The sequence below is a fragment of the Myxine glutinosa genome, unplaced genomic scaffold, assembly GCF_964187855.1.
Source record: "Myxine glutinosa unplaced genomic scaffold, kmMyxGlut1.1 SCAFFOLD_884, whole genome shotgun sequence".
Lineage (NCBI taxonomy): Eukaryota > Metazoa > Chordata > Myxini > Myxiniformes > Myxinidae > Myxine > Myxine glutinosa.
In genome coordinates this window covers 62,831-82,946 of record NW_027616979.1, presented here as the reverse complement: position 1 = coordinate 82,946, position 20,116 = coordinate 62,831, and the positions used below count along the sequence as shown (strand labels likewise).

Below are 20,116 nucleotides of genomic sequence, written 5' to 3'. Positions count from 1 at the left end.
AATAATATTTACCGAAATGAACAGTGATGTGGCTTTTGTTGAAATTCGACAAATACTGTTTATTCTACGTATCAGGAGAGAGTAGATCGACTCCTGACAAACTCTTCCTATATAAACGTGCGGCTCCGAAGTAACACGGCAGCGTGTGCAAAGAGACGGAGAAACAGGTGTGGCGGCCGATTCCGTGTTGCAGATTCGGCGCACACTCTTCATACATAAACGTGCGACTGAGAAAGACGTGTAGCGGCCGCTTCCGTTTTGCAGAATTCAATCTGTTTTTTCAAAATGGGTGCCATGTACTGTTTAGATTTTGATGATTTGCGTGTGATATGATTCAACGGATGTTTATATGAATCGTTTAAAATAAAAAAGCCTTCAATTTCTGATATTTTTCCTTTTCATTTGGGCTTCCCAATTGAAGCCCCACCCATAGGGCGGGTAGCGTTGCTCGTATGTATAACTCAAAATCCTGACATGCTGAGAAAATTCTGACTTCAGATTCACAATCAATAAACTCGATTTAGTCTGGAACACATGTTTCTACCCCAGTAGCAAAATCTTTGTTGTCCAGTGTAGTGGGAAAGAGTTTGTGCTGTGTTGATGTAAGACAAAAGTATTATTTCCTTGTGCCACATAATTACTAGTGCATTCATAAGTGTACTTTGTGAAATAAGCAATAAAAAGATGCAACATCTTTCAGTATGAACACAGATATTAAAACATGAACATACTAGAACAGCACTCGTACTGGAACTGGACAGCACAAGAACAGCATACCTGCACCATGCTGCACAGTTTACGTTTTGTATGCCAGTGATAGGTCGGATCTGGATTCAGATCTGAACCAAAATCGAATCGGCTTGTCTTGTCACTTTCCCATGTCATCCACATAGTTTTGTCATAAGTCGTCCACAACTTATTGAAATATCATGCTACATATCGTTTTTGGTCGTGTCACTCAATGGTGAAGAATCACTTGAAAATTTAAAAATTAATCGTATCCGGATATTTTTTTACCTCAAAAATAGTTGGTTTCCCAATTCAGTGACACGATATGCAAATCCTGTTCAACGTTTAATTCAATTGTATGAAAAATGACGATTTTAGAAATTTGACCTCAAGATGACCTCTGGGCCTTTGCCCTCAAACTCAATAGGCTTCTCAGTTGTGACTACCTCTACGGCTTGGTAAAGTTTCATGATGATCGCTTAGAATGGTGACCTGTAGGTGATTGACAAACAGACAAACAGTCAGAATAACAAAGTCGACCGACCAATACACTTGAAAAATCTTCCATTTTGCAAGTAACAAACATACAAGCACACATACCAACTGGGCAGACCGACATATGACGAACATGATCAATTTCCGTCAGAACAAACAGATAGGGGTGAAAAAACAACTTATATCCACCTTCGGTGGCAGAGGTAAAAAAAAAAAAAAGTGATAAATGATCGTGAATCACAAAAGTCATCATTTTCAAACAGTTCTGTATATTTAAAGCTTTTAACCTCGTGCTCGCAAAGTATTCACATTTATGTGACGACTCAGCAGAAAAAGACAACACTGGAAATGTAAATATTCAACTTTTCTTAAACTTTTTATCTCTAACATTGTAAGCATTAATTGACATGTCTTACAGCTTACGTATTACATCCGACAAACAAGATTCATCAATAACCGAGGGGAGTTGATGTATTTTGATGAAAATGGAGACCCTCCTGCTATTTATGAGCTTATGAACTGGCAAATTATAGATGGTGAAACAAAGTTTAAAGTCGTTGGTGCTTATGACTACACAGCACCTCTGCAGCAAAGGCTTCACATCAAAAGTGAAAGCATATTGTGGACTGGAGGGAAGTCACAGGTAGGTAACCAACAAATACCCTGGGACAAAATTTTAGGACAAGTGAGCTGATACCGTCTGGTCCAGTAGTAGAGTCAGAGTCGAGGGTTAAATAACCTTGTCCATCTACTCAGGTGCAAAAGACACAGAGTTCAGGAGTAGTTGGGTATGACAGGAAAGGATGGCTACTTAGAGGGTGGGGATGGAGACACAAGATATGGAAGCAAACACAGAATTGAAGCATTCGGCCTTCTCACGAGCAGAGTCTACTGTGGTGCCATTTGAAGAGAGGGAAGAGATGAAGGGAGAACATACTCCAGAGACAGACCTAACAAGGCACCACCAGGTTTTAGAGGAGGGAGAGAATTTTGAAAGTTGAGAAAAACGCAGATGTTGTTTTCTGGCTGTCTTGAGAGTGGACACAAACTTTTGCGGATGTTTTGGGATGCACTGAGATTGTCTTCGGTCGGATTTGCCTTCCAGGAAGAGAAGGCAAATTATTCCAGACCAACTGCTTCACCATATAATTCAGTGTACCATGGGCTAGAAGAAGAGGAGGATAATTGAAGACGAGATGGGATGAATCTGTGCCTGAGAGAAAGCAGGTTTGGAAGAATTCACAGGCTGAGATGACATCAGGGGCAGTAGATATTGAAGAAGAGTCCCGAACAGAGATTGCTGCTTGTGGTCCCTTCCAAACTTATTGAGTAAAATGCCAAACTCAAAGGTGTTGAGGCAGCTCTCTGGGAAAAGCCAGAGATGTTGACTTTCATTAGTACAATAGTACAATGTACATGATCATATGAACCGATTGGAGCAGAGTAAGAGCAGGAGACATTTACAGGAATGTTCGTCATCACCAAGTCCAGAAGGTAGGATTTGCTATTGGGAGAAATCCGGGTTGGAAAGTTCACCGATTGGGTCAGTCTCATGGAGACACATAATTCCTTTACTGAAGTGCCATGGCTGGTAAGAGATGTACCAACACCTGGCGTCCTAGCCAAATTGCACGATGACAATTGAAATCGCCACATCTGAGGAAGTTGAAATTGCCACAAAGGAGGCTATCAGGCTCCTGCATGTATTCCCCCTATAATACCCCTATAAAGTGAAATCGGCACATATGAGGAAGTGAAATCGCCACATATGAGGAAATGAAATCACATATTTTCAAAAGATGGATGGAACCAAAGAGGCATGTATCACTCAGGAACTATATAAATTTAATGGACACAAGACAGACAGCCGGGGAAGTGGGGGGGTGGGGGGGGGGGGGGAGGGAACGGTGAGGGCAAATCTCTCTCCCCTCTCTCCCACACCCTACTCACTCTCCCCCTTCCCCTTGCCATCTCCCCCTCTCTTAGTATTACAATTAGCAAAGCGAAGGGTGGTATATGCTAATATATTTACGTACAGTGCCTTCAGAAAGTATTCACACCCCTTGACTTTTTTTCACAATTTGTTATGTTACAGCCTGAATTTAATTTTTTTTTAATCGAGATGATTTTTGTCACTGATCGAGACATAATACCCCATAATTCCAGTGTAAAATTGATTTAACAAAATCGGTCCATGCATGTCGAGAAATGGTTGGGGACATGTTTAAGCAACAAAATGGCTGCCAATCAGCCATCTTGTATCTGATCTCTGGGGGAAAAAATGATGTGCATATGTAACCATCATTCATTTTCTGTTTGCCATGTTTGAACAAGATCGGTAAATGCATGTCCGAGACATGGTTGAGAATGTGGTCAACATTGGGTTTTTTTTACAACTAAGATGGCCACCCGTCTACTAGTAGGCCATCTTTGATCAGATCTAAAAATAAAGTGAGGTGCACATATATGCCGTCATGTGCTGTTCTTGTGCGAAGTTTGAACAAAATGAGATCAGACAATGCTTGTTCAAGAAATGGTTAGGGACCATTTCAACATGTCAAAACAAAATGAGGTACATATGTAAGCCACCATTATTCATTTCAACAGAGGCTAAAAATGAAAAACGAAATACAGAAATATCTAATGTACATAAGTATTCAATCCCCTGAGGCAATACTTCGTAGAAGTGCCTTTGGCAGCATTTACAGCTGTTTACTCTTCTTGGGTATGTCTGTATCAGATTTGCACATCGGGACTTGGGGAGTTTCTCCCTTTCTTCCTTGCAAGGTCTTGGTCTGAAGCCATTCCAGTGTTGCTTTGTCTGTATGCTTGGGGTCATTGTCCTGTTGGAATATAAATCTTCACCGCAGTCCAAGGTCGTTTGCACTCTCACGCAGGTTCTTCTCAATAATTTGCCTGTATTTGGCTCCATTCGTTGTTCCCTCTGTCCTTACAAGTCTCACAGTCCATTCCACTGAAAAGCATCCCCATAGCATGATGCTGCCAATACCATGCTTCACTGTAGGGATGGTGTTAGATGGGTGATGAGCTGTGCTCGGAATATTTTGCCTCATGCTCTCTGTCTTTCACATGTCTTTTGCAAACTCCAGGTGTGCTGTCATCTACATTTTTCTCAGTAGTGGTTTCCGTCTGTCCACAATCCAATAAAGCCTAGATTTGTGAAGTGTGTTACGTGATCCTCCCCGGCCCCCTGGTCACGGTGTACCTCCAAGCCCCGAGAAGAGTCACGGCAGAAAAATGTGTTATTCTGTATGTCAAAGATCAAGGGAGAAGCCACCCCAATTGTTCCTCACAAACAAATATTGTATTAAGATCACACAAGAATAACAGTACAACAATAATATTATTCAAAAGTACAATCAATATGTCCTATGATGGTACCATCAGTTTTGTAATATTTAACTCACTGTGCTCCAAGTGAGTGAAACATGAACATTCCCCAATGTCTCTAATTCCCAGCTTCGAGACAAAATTGATTCGCTCCAGCGATCGCCAGAACGAGGTCCAATCGAGACCAGAATCCCGTGCGGATGGCAAATACAGTCACACGGCCGAAGCTGCACAAAGGCGCCCTCAAGGCACCTGGGAAATCCAAAGGCGCCCTACAGGCGACTGAGAGATCACACCCTCGGGTATGGATGAATTAACCTTCAAAAAGCCACGTCACACACACGCCCCAGATCGACGTCTGAATGCGGTGGAGATGGTCGAAAAGAGACGAAACCGCGAGCGAAGCACAAGTCCTGCGCGAGTCAAAATGGCCGATGACCGGGTCTCGTGGCGCACGGCACAGTGATGCTTCTCTCCTGAATCGATCACAGAACCTGACACGCAGGTTGACCGGTCACAGCGATGACCACTCTGTCGTAGGAATCCCTTTCCCGGAAACCCGAAAGTTCGCTAGTGACTCTGGTTCGCCAACGTTCGCTTCAGAACCCGGAGCAACTCGGCTTTCTTGTCCGACTCATTCGCTCCGCCCTCTTTCTCCTCTTCTTCCTCCTCGTCGTCTGGTTCCCGATCCGGGTTCCTGTTTCTTTTAACATTAACTATTTTACCTTTTGAAAACAGTTCCTAGACAATAAACCTTTTTAAAACAATAATAGTACATGGAATCAGAAATAATAAAGTGGATGCAAACCACCACAACCGAAGTGACGAATCCATAACAAGTACTGCAGAGACTATTGTCTACCGGAAGCCTACCTTCACTGGGCAGTTTACTCATTGGGATTCCTACAGCTGCACGGGATACAAAATTGCCTTGATGAACATCCTTGTGAAGAGAGCTCGGAGGATTTGCTGACCTTGTAATCTTCCTACTGAAATGGACAAAATCATGGAATATACCAGGTGACGATGGTTATGCAGAGTAAAAAAATCAAAAGATATGTGCCCAAGTTTCTCAACACAACAAAGGAACACAACATTGGTCCAGACAAATGTCTGGTATACAGTCACGTGAAAAAGTAAGTACACCCTATGTAAAGTTTTGACTTTTTCAACATATTTCAACATACAGCTATGTGATCTTCATTTCAACAATATTGATAGATAAAGGTGATATAACATAACAAATATCATGAAACATTTACATTTTGTAGTCCATTGTATAATTTAAATAAACATAAATGCAAATTTCGCATGTGGAAAAAGTAAGTACACCCTTGGCTCTAATAGGTGGTATTGCCCCCTTTGGCAGAAACAACCTCAAGTAGGCGTTTCTTATAACTGTCTACCAGGCTCTGACATGGACTGGGAGAATTTTTTGCCCACTCCTCCATGCAGAATTCTTTCAGCTGTGCAATGTTTGAGGGGTTTCTTGCATGCACAGCTCGTTTCAAATCCCCCCACAACATCTCGATGGGATTTCGATTTAGGCTTTGACTTGGCCATTTCAGAACCCTCCATTTCTTTCTTTTCAGCCATTACTTGGTGGATTTACTGGTATGTTTAGGGTCATTATCATGTTGCAAGGTCCAACTTCGGTTGAGCTTCAACTTTCTGAGAGATGGCCTCACATTATCCTCAAGCACCCTCTGGTACACTGAAGAATTCATAGTGGATTCTATGATGGTGAGCTGCCCAGGCCCTGATGCAGCATAGCTGCCCCAAACCATAATATTTCCACCACTATCCTTTACAGTTGGTATCAGGTTCTTGTGGTCAAATGCTGTCTTTGGTTTACGCCAAACATGTCTTCTGGTACTGTGGCCAACTAGATCTACCTTTGACTCATCTGTCCAGAACACATTGTTCCAGAAGTGCTGGTCTTTGCCAAGGTGTTCATTGGCAAACTTTAGTCTTGCCCTGATGTTCTTTCTGGACAGCAAAAGTTTCCTCCTGGCACACCTCCCATGTAGATCAAATTTGTGCAGCCTCTTTCTAATGGTAGACTCGTGCAATTTGACATCAACAGTGGCAAGAGCTACCTGTAGGTCCCGTGATGACATTCTGGGGTGCTTAGAGACTTCTTTCAGCATCTTGCGGTCTGCTCTCGGGCTGAACTTGCTGGGGCGGCCTGGCCTGAACAAGTTGGCAGTTGTTTGGAATCTTCTCCACTTGTAGATGATCTTCCAGACAGTCGAATGATTGATTTCAAATTGTTTGGAGATTTTTTAAAATCCCTTCCCAGACTCGTAGGCATCTGTAACCTTCTTTCTGAAGGCCTCAGAGAGCTCTTTTGATCTAGGCATGGTGATGCCGCACACTTCAACAACAAAGAGCAAACCAAACTAAATGTCTGAGGTTTAAATAAGACAGGTTCCTCCAAGATCCTCTCTAACGATGTTCTCATCATTAGCACCAGAGCTGGTGCACCTGATTCTAATTTTAGGTATTTGAAGTTGTGATAAATGTAGGGGTGTACTTACTTTTTCCACATGCGAAATTTGCATTTATGTTTATTTAAATTATACAATGGATTACAAAATGTAAATGTTTCATGATATTTGTTATATTATATCACCTTTATCTATCAATATTGTTGAAATGAAGATCAAATAGCTGTATGTTGAAATATGTTGGAAAAGTCAAAACTTTACATGTGGTGTACTTACTTTTTCACGTGACTGTATATATCAGGATGCCATGGAAAGGACACGATCATCACGAAGGTTGGAGAACAAATGAAACATACGGTATCAAACACATACCAGGTTGTGCAACCTCGAGTAATCTTTACCTCTTGTTGTTTGCTCACATCAGTCAACAAGGATGTGCTACCCACCTTACAAATCAGCAATGCTATCCTTGAGTTTAAGTGCCGATGTGAAGCTCGGTACGTGAGACGTACAACCCAAAGGTTGGCTGATCGTATCAAAAGCATGTTCCCCTAGCGATTGGAGGAAAGAACTTGGGAGTGAGGACACAATCGGTGCGAGCATGTAGGGAACTCCTCGCGAACATGGCGACAGCCCACTGAGCTATGTGGAAGCCTAGACTTTACGGATAACCGAAATATCACTGGTTTTCACAAGTCAGATCTGGGTGGTTATTACTTGCCTGTGATCCAGAAGGATTAATATTACTGGGTCGGTAATTCAACAGGATATAATCAAACAATGAATTATTCAAAACTAATACATTCAAACATTGAATGATTGTGCAATAATCTGTCAAATTCATTTGGAAATCATGCAAGACTGTTTTTCAGGTTCCAATATCCGTTTGCAGTGAGCCATGTCGACCTGGTACAAGGAAGGTGGCTCGTGTTGGAGAACCTTTCTGCTGCTTTGATTGCATGCCTTGTAACGTGGGAGAATATTCAAATATAACAGGTCAGAATATTCGTATCTCTTTTTCATTGCCATTCTTGAAACATGTCCATGTTACGCACAAGAAAGAATTGGGGGCATACAACAACAGCAACAATAACAACAACAGTAACAAGAACAACAACCATTTTACAAACATTTTCCCTTTTTTCAGGTGGTCAGTCAAATGATGGCTTCCCTCCATAGGGATCTATCCAATGCAGCAGTTTCATGCAAACCCAAACATTCCATATTTTTCTTGACATTTTCAATCCATGTATTTTGGGTCACCATCTTGCTTCCTTCTCCCTTCCACCACGTGCTTTATTGCTTTCTTTACAGTTTCATCTTCTGTCCTTTGTTGCACATGACCATACAAACTAAGTCTTCTCTTCCTAAGTTCTTCTTCATTCGTATTGATTTTTAATCTCTTCCAGAGTTCTGAGCTCAGACTTCTTTCTTTCAGAGACAATCCATTGATCCATTGTATCATTCTCATCACTGTTATTTTCATTATTTTTATATATTTGAACTGCAGTGCTTATATTTCACTTCTATAGATTAATACTCGACTGATAGAGTTTATAAACTCTCACTTTTACAGGTAATGGAATGGTTCTGTGCTTCGTGATACCACATAGTTGCCTTCCCTGTGTTGAAGATGATTTTTTTTATTCCATTGGTCAATTCTGCTCCTCCTGATGTCTCTATCATATCTCCAAGGCTGTAGGACCTTTTTTGGACTGTAGTTTGTCATCCCTACATTGCCTTTTTAATTTAGCATACATTTTTTTATTCACTTGTCCCACATTGACTTCAAACATTTCAGATAATCCCAAATTTATCTGTACAATAGTTCTTGATTTTTATTTTGTTTGCCAAATATTTCTCTTGGCATTGGCTCAAAATAAGAATGGCCTCTGTTCTTACTTACTGGCAAAAAAATGTCTTGCTGGCAAAAATGTCTTACTGGCAAAAAAATGTCTTACTGGCTAAAAAATGTCTTCCTGGCAAAAAAATGTCTTACTGGCATAGACACAATTTGTTTGTTTTTATTTGTACTACTTTTCCTACTCTTCTGCCTTCCTTACACTTCCATGAGAAAAGTAAATCAAAGACCAAAAAACACCGCTCTTGCAGAAAAGACAAAAAAAAATTAATGTGATAATATTATTTTTACAGAAAATGCGTTGGCTCTTCATCTTATTTAAATCCTCATCACATTGACTGTAACAAAACCTCATGGGTTCTCCTAATATTCGCAATTTGTAATATTTCTCAGGGTGCGTCAATTCCACTGTTGCAATGACCTTCCTCCCGACCCCGTAGATCAAGGAAAGGTTTGAATACAATCATAGGACGACTGTCACACAATAGTCTTCTTTTCAAAAGGTATTATGAGATCTTCACCTGCAGACAGAAGAGGAAAGCCAGCTTTATACTCCAGTCAAAAAAAGTGTACTCATCTTTGTAATTCCCTGCCCACAGAGCAACAGGATGGCAGTCTATACCCAGATAGCAAGGTGTAATGAAATCAACATTGAACTATTGTTGACAACATTGGTTCAATTACACCTGCTACCTGGGTTTGGGAATCAAATCCAGACTTGACAGCTCAAAGTAGAGAATTTGAAACAAGTAAACAAATATATTGTTACGTTTGTGGGTGTAGGCATGAAATACCTCATAAGAAAGTTAGAATCGTGTAGATTAGAATGCTCCATATGCCGCGAAGCCATCTCGACGTACATAAGTAGGCCATCTGTCCGGATAACAGCGTTTTCATGTCGCCATAAGGCTTTGTGTGGCTTTGTGCTAATTCATTCTAGGGCTTAAAGATCAATTCCCCAGTGTGTAATTTGCCTCCTGTGGTCTTCCCTTCGGTTTTATTACTTTCTGCCAGCCAGGAAATTGAGGGTTCGGTAAAACAACAATCACACTGTAATGGGACTCAATCACTCACGGCACCGCCAGGGCCAACAGAAACAGCATTTGCCAATCGGCAAGGAAACTCCGACATCAACTGAACATATCTGAACATTACAAAAAGACGACTAGACTCCACCTCCCCCCCCCCCCCCACCCCCTGACGACTCGTGGCGAGGCCACACCCCAACCTTCGTGATTGGTGGAGGCATGATGGGATGATTGAGTGGTGCTCTATGATTGGACAGAGTGTGATGTCAGCGTGGAACATTTGAGAGCTGGTAGAGGAAAAGGACGCCATCTCTCCATCTTGGTCTCTTTTGTCCTGACATTCGTTGGAAGAAGTCGCATTCTCTGTCCCTGTCTCTCTGTCCTGGCGCTCATATTTTTTGTTTGTTCAGGCTTGGTCATAGATGGTGGACTGGTGGTGCATCTTTGGCTCATGTGCGCTTGTGGAAAGAGACTGAACAAGAGAGGTTTGGGGCAGTCAGCAGCGCGAGAAGGACCTCACGTTAGGATGTCGAGGAGTGCGACTCCACGCCATTTTGTACGTTTCCCGCGTGGTGATCTGGAGGCAACCAATGCCCAGCAAGCCTTATCAGCCATTTGGGGACGCAAAGCTGAGTACCGGCCGATTACCAAAACATTATTTACTTTCTTTTACTTTCGTTTCTCCCTAGTTTGTATATGAGTCTGATTGGAGACGTCTCAAATTAGGAAATAGTTTTTACCTCACATTAATTTTACTTGGGTTACGATTACGTTTAATAAATTCATTATCTGTTGAATTTTACTTTTCTTGTCCTGGTTTGTTTCTTTGCTTGTGGGTTCGGAATAACCCTGTGTGTTTCCAATCAGATAAGGCCTCGGACCTTCCCGCACGTGCAAAAACATAATTCCGCTAAGTTTGAAGTATGCCTCAGAGTTAAAGCTTGTTTCGGTCATTCGTCCTCTTGGGGTCTTAACCCTGCGGACGCGACAATATTTCCTGTTCTGCATGATATTTTAAACATCTGGCCTCTGTGCTTAACTGCTAATGTTTTCTTTCCAGACTCACAGGACTGCTTCCGTTGCAAGAAATATTTTGGCTCAAGTTCACAGCATGTTTATTGCATCCCACTTCCTGAAGAGCTGCTCGCATTCTCTGATCCAATGACAATTACCTTGTTGGCTTTTGCTCTGCTTGGAAATGCAATGACGCTGGCATTTAGCGTTATATTACTTTGGTTCTGTAAGCAATCCACTTCCAACAATATAAATGCCCTCCTCTTATTATCTGTTTCTATCTCATTTGCCAGCAGTTGGACGTTTGCAGGAAAGCCATTGAAGACAACATGTCAAATAAGAAAGCCATTGGCTTCGTTTAGTATCACACTGACAACTTCCTGTTTAATGAGCATCATCCTGCATCTTTGTCACAAATCTGGAGGTAAAGTACAAAATGTTATCTTCTGATATAAGCTTCACATAATTTATTAGCTGTGTTAAATAATTTGTAAACTTGTTTCTTTCTCCTTGAAAAAAAACTCTCCTGAAATCGCATTTTGACCATCAAATAAATAAAATATGCACGCATCATCGGCAAAACATTTATTTGTAAGGTTGGCTGCATCAGTTGTTCGAAATGTGTCCCACCAATCTCAAAACTATTAATTTTGAATAAAGGTAATAAAACCATAAAGAATAAAGTTATAAAACCTGAAAAAATAAGACATTAAAAAATAAATACATGAGATAAATTAAATAATTTCCTATGATGCGCGAATTTGTGGACACCCTGTATATAAAAAAATAGATGGATTTCTTTACTCATCCCTCTGTCTGTCAAGCTATTAATTTCGCTGGGACATCATTGCAGTGATACATCTGAGACAGCATTACATCTACCATGAGACTAGGCCTTTACGGTGGTGTGTAATTCATGACTCAATGACAATTGCATTTTCCAACTTGGGGAAAAAAAAGACGTAAGATCTGATCCCTGGGAACATAAAAAGGTTAAAAATATTGTTTTTTTCTAGACTAAGGGTGCGTATTCCTAAAATTAACGTTGACTTGTTAGCAGTAAACAAAATGTTTCTGGAATTGCAAATATTCACTCTCAGTAAATTGTATTACTGCACTGTAACATATGTAAGTAATGTTGTTCAATGACTGTCAATGAAGCGACGGGTTCAGTGCTCGTGATTGTTATTTTTGCAGAGCTCACCCAGTACTGACCAATAAATAGATTGAATAACGTATATTCATGGAACTGTGGTATTTAATTGGGGTTACCAGGTTTGATTTTTAAAAAGAGGACCAAATAAGAAATAAACAAGAAATATATTGTTACGGATCGCGGTTTTAGATGTTATTTTACCGAGCGGTTTGGTATTACCGCGACCTAACAGTTACTCCCCGATTAGAACCCAAACGTTGGCCAGATCGCACCGCAGCTAGTCAATGAGGGAAAAGACGAAAACGACGCAATGCAAAGAGGAAAACGAAGGCAAAGAAAGGTTTGGAAATACTACTGAATTTATTGACTATTTACACACAAGCAAAAAGAAAGCAGTCACGTTTATTTACAAGCACATAAGACGCAGGTGACACAGGGAAAATACTAGCTTACCTACAGTCTTAATTAAATACCCAGGGACAGAACAAACAAAAGACAGACGTAGACTCACGCGGGGAATGACAGGAATGGCAGGAGGTGGATGGCTGGAGGTGAACGCTTGGTGGAGCCAACGCGGAGCTTGGTGGAGCTTTGGTGGAGGTGAACGCTTGGTGGAGCCAACGCGGAGCTTGGTGGAGCCTTGGTGGAGGTGAATGCTTGGTGGAGCCAACGCGGAGCTTGGTGGAGCCTTGGTGGAGGTGAACGCTTGGTGGAGCCAACGCGGAGCTTGGGGGGTTGGTGTGACAGGTTCTCTCTCCTTCCCTCACAAGCTTCAGGACTCTTTCTCTGCCTTTCTTAGTCCCACCCAGTCCAACAACTTCCTCTCTTGCTTAGTCCCACCCAGTCCAACAACTTCCTCTCTTGCTTAGTCCCACCCAGTCCAACAACTTCCTCTCTTGCTTAGTCCAACTCAAGGCCTTCCTGTCTTCTGATCTCCTCCCTCCTCGACTCCTCACCGCAACCAACACAACCACTGACCGCCACCACCGACTCCTCACCGCAACCAACTGACCACCGACTCCACTGACTGACTCTTCACGACTCTCTCTTGACGACCAACTCTTTGTGACCAACTCTCTCTGGCAACCGACTCTTTGTGACCAACCCTTTTGCTTCCTGCCTGCACGCCTTTATAACGCCTCCGGCGATTAAGCCGCCGGCCTTCAGGACACGCCCATCGGGGTGCTCACCTCGGCCCTGGTTGGTCATGCGACCCTCTGGCTCCGCCCTTGATGACAACGGGCGGGCACGCCTTTCTTCCCCTCTATGACGAGGTGGAGACACGCCTTTCTTCTCCGACCCTGCCTCGTGGTCAATGGCGGTTATTGGAGGGGAGGTAATATGGGCAATCGAGGCTCGGCAATGACGAAAGGGGATGTGAAGGAAATGGGGATTTTGGGGATGGGAATGAAAGGGGATCTATTCTCTTTCACTGGTGCAATGGAGTACTTCACTTAATGGGAGACACAGCCTTACCCTAAAACACAGAATAAGAGATAACTATCAACAGGGGTATTCTATTATTTGGCTGATGTGTTTGCTTGTGGACTAATTATGGGATGCCCTTTCACCTTTACACAGCTCCGGAGGTAGGGGGGCGCAGAATAACCAATAATAATAATAGTACAGCACACAATCAAAAAATATACAGTCCTCATCTCCGCAACACTGCACCCTCCTCCTCTTAGGCACGGCCCGGGCCTACAACTTTTATTTTTAGTGTGACACGTAGGTGTAGTTCCCTCTACTTTTAACCTGACCCTGAGTGCGACAGTTTTAAAACATAAATAAATGTGTCCCGCTGCTCCATTGCACCCTGCCTAACAGACTTACGCCCACAGTTAACCGAATTGCGGAATGGTCCTCAAACTACACACTGACGGTGGGAAGCATTATTTACACTTGACGCTACTTTTATTTACAAGACTAACCCAGGACCTGTAATTGTTCTTTCTGGGGGGGAGACAGTCTGCTCTGCATCGACGCACCATGAAAGCACCCAAAAACGCACCCAAGCACCAATCGGTGCACAGTCATCACTGTTCATGAATAAAAATAACCAAACAACCCCTAACCCTGCAGGTGATCTCTTGCTCTTCGGCTCCCTCTGCTGGTTATTATTATTTCTTCTTCCAGATGTTGTCATTCTTTTGCTTTGCTTACTGGCGGCCTATTTGCAATAAAAGAATGCACCTAACGTGTCCGTTTTTATTTTATTTATGGCCCATAGGGGCCGACTACGTGTGGTTCACCTGTGGGGCATCGGTGCCCTGTGGCCAAGGTCTGCCAGCAAGATTTCGGGCCCTCATGGCCGGTTCCAGCAGAGGGGCCATGCCCCAACCCATGGGGTCCATAAGTGGTGCTCGGCCACAGACATGTGGTCCATAATGTGGTGCATCGATGCAGACAGCTGGTTCTGGGAATTTCGGGCGCACAATGGCCGACCCACGCACGCTCCCCTCGGCACCCAATGGCGCACAGGTCATGTGGGAGACAAAAGGGGAAAGACAATTGAGCGAGGGGTAAGGTCACAAGGGTACACATCAATAAGGCAATGCAAGGCGAAATGCGTACGGAGGGCGAAGTGAGAAAGCTCGTCCCTACCGTACGTCACCCCCCTGTTACCTACCCTACCCTTGCCCTTACCCCATATGTACAAAAATCTACACGTTTACAAATTCGTCACTACTATCACGTCTTCCCCATACTTCCCCTATACCAAATTCGTCTCCACAATCCCTCTACTTCAAAATTTGCCATCACCAAATTTATCATCAATCCTCATAAGGAGGAAGAGATGGAACACAAAGCACAATGTCACACCCACGTCATGATGCGTCTCACAATCCAAACATTTGCACAGTAAAAAATAATCAAAACATGGCATGGTGTGGAGTACCTGTCACCTCAGGTGAGTGGATGCAGATGGTGTGAGGAGATCCTTCTTCCTAACTATCCTCGACATGACTTTAACACACTTTACACTACCCGGGGTCTTTCCCTGCCAATCCATTGGCCACTTACACTATGGGTTCTAAAAACCAATTCCCATTGACCTAACTGTGGTGCTTCTCAATTTGGGGTCTCACTCCCCCGATTCATCTCCCGGTGCCTCGCACAATTTCTGGGCTGCGACGTGTAGCTCTCACAGCAGGTCTACCCACCTGCACACCTCCACCACTGCAGTTGCCACCCGAGCTTACCTAGCTCCTCACCCTAACCTAACTAACTGGGGAAGGCCCTCTCCTGGCTCTGTCACCCCTTGGTGCCCTCTGGCACTGGGCTACCCGGGTCCGTCCTCCGGATCCTCGGGCCCCATCCACAACTACCGGCTCCCAGAGCCCACCTGCGGCCTCACCTGGCCGACATCCTCACAGTGGTGGAGTGCGCAAACCAACTACACACACTAACAGGCTACACGCCCAGCCATTTCCACAACCCTAATGCACCCATCCAAAGACCATTCTTTCACCCGCACCACAGATGCCAATATCCAACCACAATTTACCTGTACCCTCTACCTAACACTTACACTACCCGCCCCGGGTATCCGTGATGGGGGTCCACTCTTCCCCCATTCACACCTTCGCACCATCCACTCCACTCCACAATTTCCACCATACTCACTCCACGACCATCCATTCCAATACTCCATACCATTTATTCCATACAACCATTTATTTCACACAACCATTCTCCATTCACCTGTTGTTGCACACCTGTGCAATCACACCTGGTGCCACCTGCACCCTCCTCCTCTTCCTGGACCAGTTGGTCAACACAACACACATCACCACTACTCCCTCATACACTGCTCCACACACCTGTTCAGTTGCACACCTGTGCAATCACACCTGTTCAATTCTCACCTGTTCAATCCTCACACACACGGCATCATCTCAGCTAACTACTCCCCTCTGAAACTTGCGCTTCCCAGTCGTCCCTTTAAACTATTGCGCTCCCACGTCATTATCATCCACACTAAACTACCTGCGTCCCCACTACAGGTATCAGTCACTATCTAAACCTTAACGTTACCTAATGTCATCTTCGCTAGATCCCTATCAATATGACCAAGTCCTCCCTGGCTCGGTTGTCATAGCCACCCCATAAACTATAGCGCATTTGCCCCACCTGTGAGGGATGGTGGATTTGCCATCCCACCACATCGGGGGTCTCTCACTATAAATTTTGTTCGTCCAAATCCAACAAATCAAAAATTTTCCATTTACTGCCAATTCTACTCACTTTTCTAAATTTCGTATCAAATCACTATCACTATCACCATCACCCGTCTACTTATTAGGTCCTCTCGGTGCGCCAATTCACATCTACAGCCCGGCTTCGTACAGCCGAGCAATGAACGCGGGTTCTTTTGTGCCAGCGGCTGGATACGTCCCGCATTCGGGGCAGGGCCGGGGGCTTACCCGGGCCGAGATCCAACGCACCACCTCGGCGTGGAGCCATCCAATGTCCCGATCTCGACCTGCCGGCACGTCTCAATAGAAAGTGGTCGCCATGACGACCCTTCCTATCGGGCTGCCCGCTCCGCCTAGTGGAGCCCGGACGCGGCCGTTCCAAGCGAGGCACAGCGTGGATCGCGTACGGCGGTTCTTTCGAAACGGCCGTGGTTCGGATCCCCGCTGGTCCTCGCGGCACGCGAAGCCCGGCACGCACCGAGGGCCCGATTCGGGATAAGTCGCTCTAACCACTAACCCGGTCACCGTCGATGCCTTACCTGGATGCTTACATGCATACGCTACCCCTTTCTTGCTCATACATGCAGCCGTTTCCATGCTCCTCGTCGTACCTCTTCTTACACACCTCGGTACACTCATTCCGCTCACCGACTTGGTCACACACCTGACCACCGAACACCTTGGCACACATTCGTCGCTCGCACACCTCACCAACACACCTCTTCGCGCCCCCTCCTCTGTCACCTCCTCTGTGACAATCACAGGTGTGCTCTCACCTGCACACCCAACCACGTGCCTCACGACCAAGTCAAGTGTGCATTCCCACACACGCTCTACCATTCCAGGTGTGCATCCCCGCTCACCTGTCATAACCAACTCACGCTCCGTGTCACTCTCACTACTTTCACCTCCATTCTTGACAACGCACTCACCCTTCCTCTCGACAGCGCACTCTTTCCTCATGCACCTGTCCGTTACACACCTTTCTCGCGCATCCTCTCACGCACACTCTTTCGTTACATCCTCTGTAACTCTCACCACAGGCGTACACTCTCTTGTTACTTCCTCTGTAACACTCACCACAGGTGTACACTCTCTCATTACTTCCTCCGTAACACTCACCACACCGCGCTTCCATGTACTCCCTCGCACACGCGCTACGACTGACTCACTCTTGACGGCACACTCACTCCTCGGCGTGCACTTTTTCCTCACACACCCCATGGTCGGACATTCTCGCACACCTCTTTTTTCGCACACCAGACCTGTCGCACACTTCACCAACGGCCTCTCACGAACACCCGGATCCAAACCAATCCCCAAGCCGACTGAAGCTTTCCTCACATCATATACATTGCCACTCACCTCCGTACCTCGTCTCCGCACCTCCTTTGCCACCTGCAAACTCTTTATTTGGTTAGTGAGCAGCACATTATGAGTTGAGGACCGACCTTGTACCAATTCCATTACCTCCTCCTGGATTTCTCTCTTAGTTTCTGTCCGTCTCTTCTTAATTTCACTCACCTCTTCTTCCACTTCCTCTAATTTTTGTTTAACCTCTTTTATTTCTCGGTGCGTCTCCTCAAGTTCGTCCTCTAAGGCTACCGTGACCGTCTCTATGTGCATCCTCACCTCCCGGTCCTTTGTCTCCATTATCTCTGTCACCTCATCCACCCTCATTGTCAGTTCCTCACGTACCATCTGACATTCCTTCTGTGTCGCTATTAATTCATTTTTTATGTCCTTTTGTGTCGCTTTTAACCCCCCGATTATTGCAGTGTTCTTTTCCACTTGGTCCGCTATGTTCCCTTTGTCCGACTGTCAGCTGTTCTACTCCCTTCGTCAGATCCTCTATGCCCCCCTGTAACCTAGCCGTATTATTCCTCACTTCTTTCTCCATACGCTTCTCACCTCGCTTTACCTCCTCGCGTAGCCCCGAAACCTCCTCACCCACACCTCGTCGTATCTCCTCCTTCATCTCCTCCCTTTCTTTTGTAGATGCCGCCCTCATCTGTCCCAATTCATCCCTCTGAGCATCCAGTTTGGTTTCTACCCCGATTTTTACCTCCTCTATCTGCTCTCCCATTTGTTTAATTTCTCTGGCGGATTGCTCCCCTATCTCCCGCAATTTGTCTTCCATCCTATTTTCTAGCCCCATTAACCCATTTTTCACCCCCTCTAACTGATTCTCCTGGGCAGCCATTCTATTTTCCACCCCTGTTAACCCATGTTTTAATCCCTCACCGGTACCCCTCGCTTCGTCCCTCATTACTCCCAATTGCTCACTCTGAGCATCCATCCGGTTCCCCATTACCCCCATTTGGTTTCCCAAGTCATTCCTCAGGTCTTCACTTGTCTGGACCATGAGCGCCTTTATTTGTTCCATAAATAGGCCCCAATCCATCGGCGGCGCTGCTACGGTCACGGGCGCGGCTAAATTTGGCGCCACAATAATCATGTGCGCGAGGCCGCCATTTTGTGCGTCTGATACTCCCTCAACCGCCTCCTCAATGCTCCCCTCCATTTGATCCTGGGTTACTCCTAACCCCTCTATCTCTACCACCGGCATCCCGTCGCCTTGACCAGCCATGGCGCGATTTCAAAGTTCAGGTTTTGTAAAACAAAACAAATTTCGGCCGCTCCAAATTTTGACCAAATTTTTTTTTTTTAGATGTTTTAAAAATTTGGTTCGGGCCCCGAATCTCACTCCCAGACACCAATTGTTACGGATAACACAATTGGTGTCCAAAATTTGGGCCTAACAAATTTAGTCCCAGGTCCGAATCCCACTCCTGACACCAATTGTTACGGATCGCGGTTTTAGATGTTATTTTACCGAGCGGTTTGGTATTACCGCGACCTAACAGTTACTCCCCGATTAGAACCCAAACGTTGGCCGGATCGCACCGCAGCTAGTCAATGAGGGAAAAGACGAAAACGACGCAATGCAAAGAGGAAAACGAAGGCAAAGAAAGGTTTGGAAATACTACTGAATTTATTGACTATTTACACACAAGCAAAAAGAAAGCAGTCACGTTTATTTACAAGCACATAAGACGCAGGTGACACAGGGAAAATACTAGCTTACCTACAGTCTTAATTAAATACCCAGGGACAGAACAAACAAAAGACAGACTCACGCGGGGAATGACAGGAATGGCAGGAGGTGGATGGCTGGAGGTGAATGCTTGGTGGAGCCAACGCGGAGCTTGGTGGAGGTGAACGCTTGGTGGAGCCAACGCAGAGCTTGGTGGAGCCTTGGTGGAGGTGAACGCTTGGTGGAGCCAACGCGGAGCTTGGTGGAGCCTTGGTGGAGGTGAACGCTTGGTGGAGCCAACGCGGAGCTTGGGGGGTTGGTGTGACGGGTTCTCTCTCCTTCCCTCACAAGCTTCAGGACTCTTTCTCTCCCTTTCTTAGTCCCACCCAGTCCAACAACTTCCTCTCTTGCTTAGTCCCACCCAGTCCAACAACTTCCTCTCTTGCTTAGTCCCACCCAGTCCAACAACTTCCTCTCTTGCTTAGTCCAACTCAAGGCCTTCCTGTCTTCTGATCTCCTCCCTCCTCGACTCCTCACCGCAACCAACGCAACCACTGACCGCCACCACCGACTCCTCACCGCAACCAACTGACCACCGACTCCACTGACTGACTCTTCACGACTCTCTCTTGACGACCAACTCTTTGTGACCAACTCTCTCTGGCAACCGACTCTTTGTGACCAACCCTTTTGCTTCCTGCCTGCACGCCTTTATAACGCCTCCGGCGATTAAGCCGCCGGCCTTCAGGACACGCCCATCGGGGTGCTCACCTCGGCCCTGGTTGGTCATGCGACC

At 45.1% G+C, this 20,116-nt stretch overlaps 1 protein-coding gene across 1 annotated transcript in view; it reads left to right on the top strand.

Moving 5' to 3' along the window:
* The window catches only part of LOC144889112 (extracellular calcium-sensing receptor-like), a 36,214-nt gene extending 24,924 nt beyond the window's left edge, over positions 1-11,290 (top strand). The window contains exons 5-8 of the mRNA XM_078769005.1: positions 7,450-7,522; positions 7,918-8,021; positions 10,975-11,126; positions 11,222-11,290. Coding sequence (XP_078625131.1) covers positions 7,450-7,522; positions 7,918-8,021; positions 10,975-11,126; positions 11,222-11,290 — 398 coding nt within the window. The remainder of the gene's footprint in view (positions 1-7,449; positions 7,523-7,917; positions 8,022-10,974; positions 11,127-11,221) is intronic.
* Positions 11,291-20,116: the final 8,826 nt, after the last annotated feature.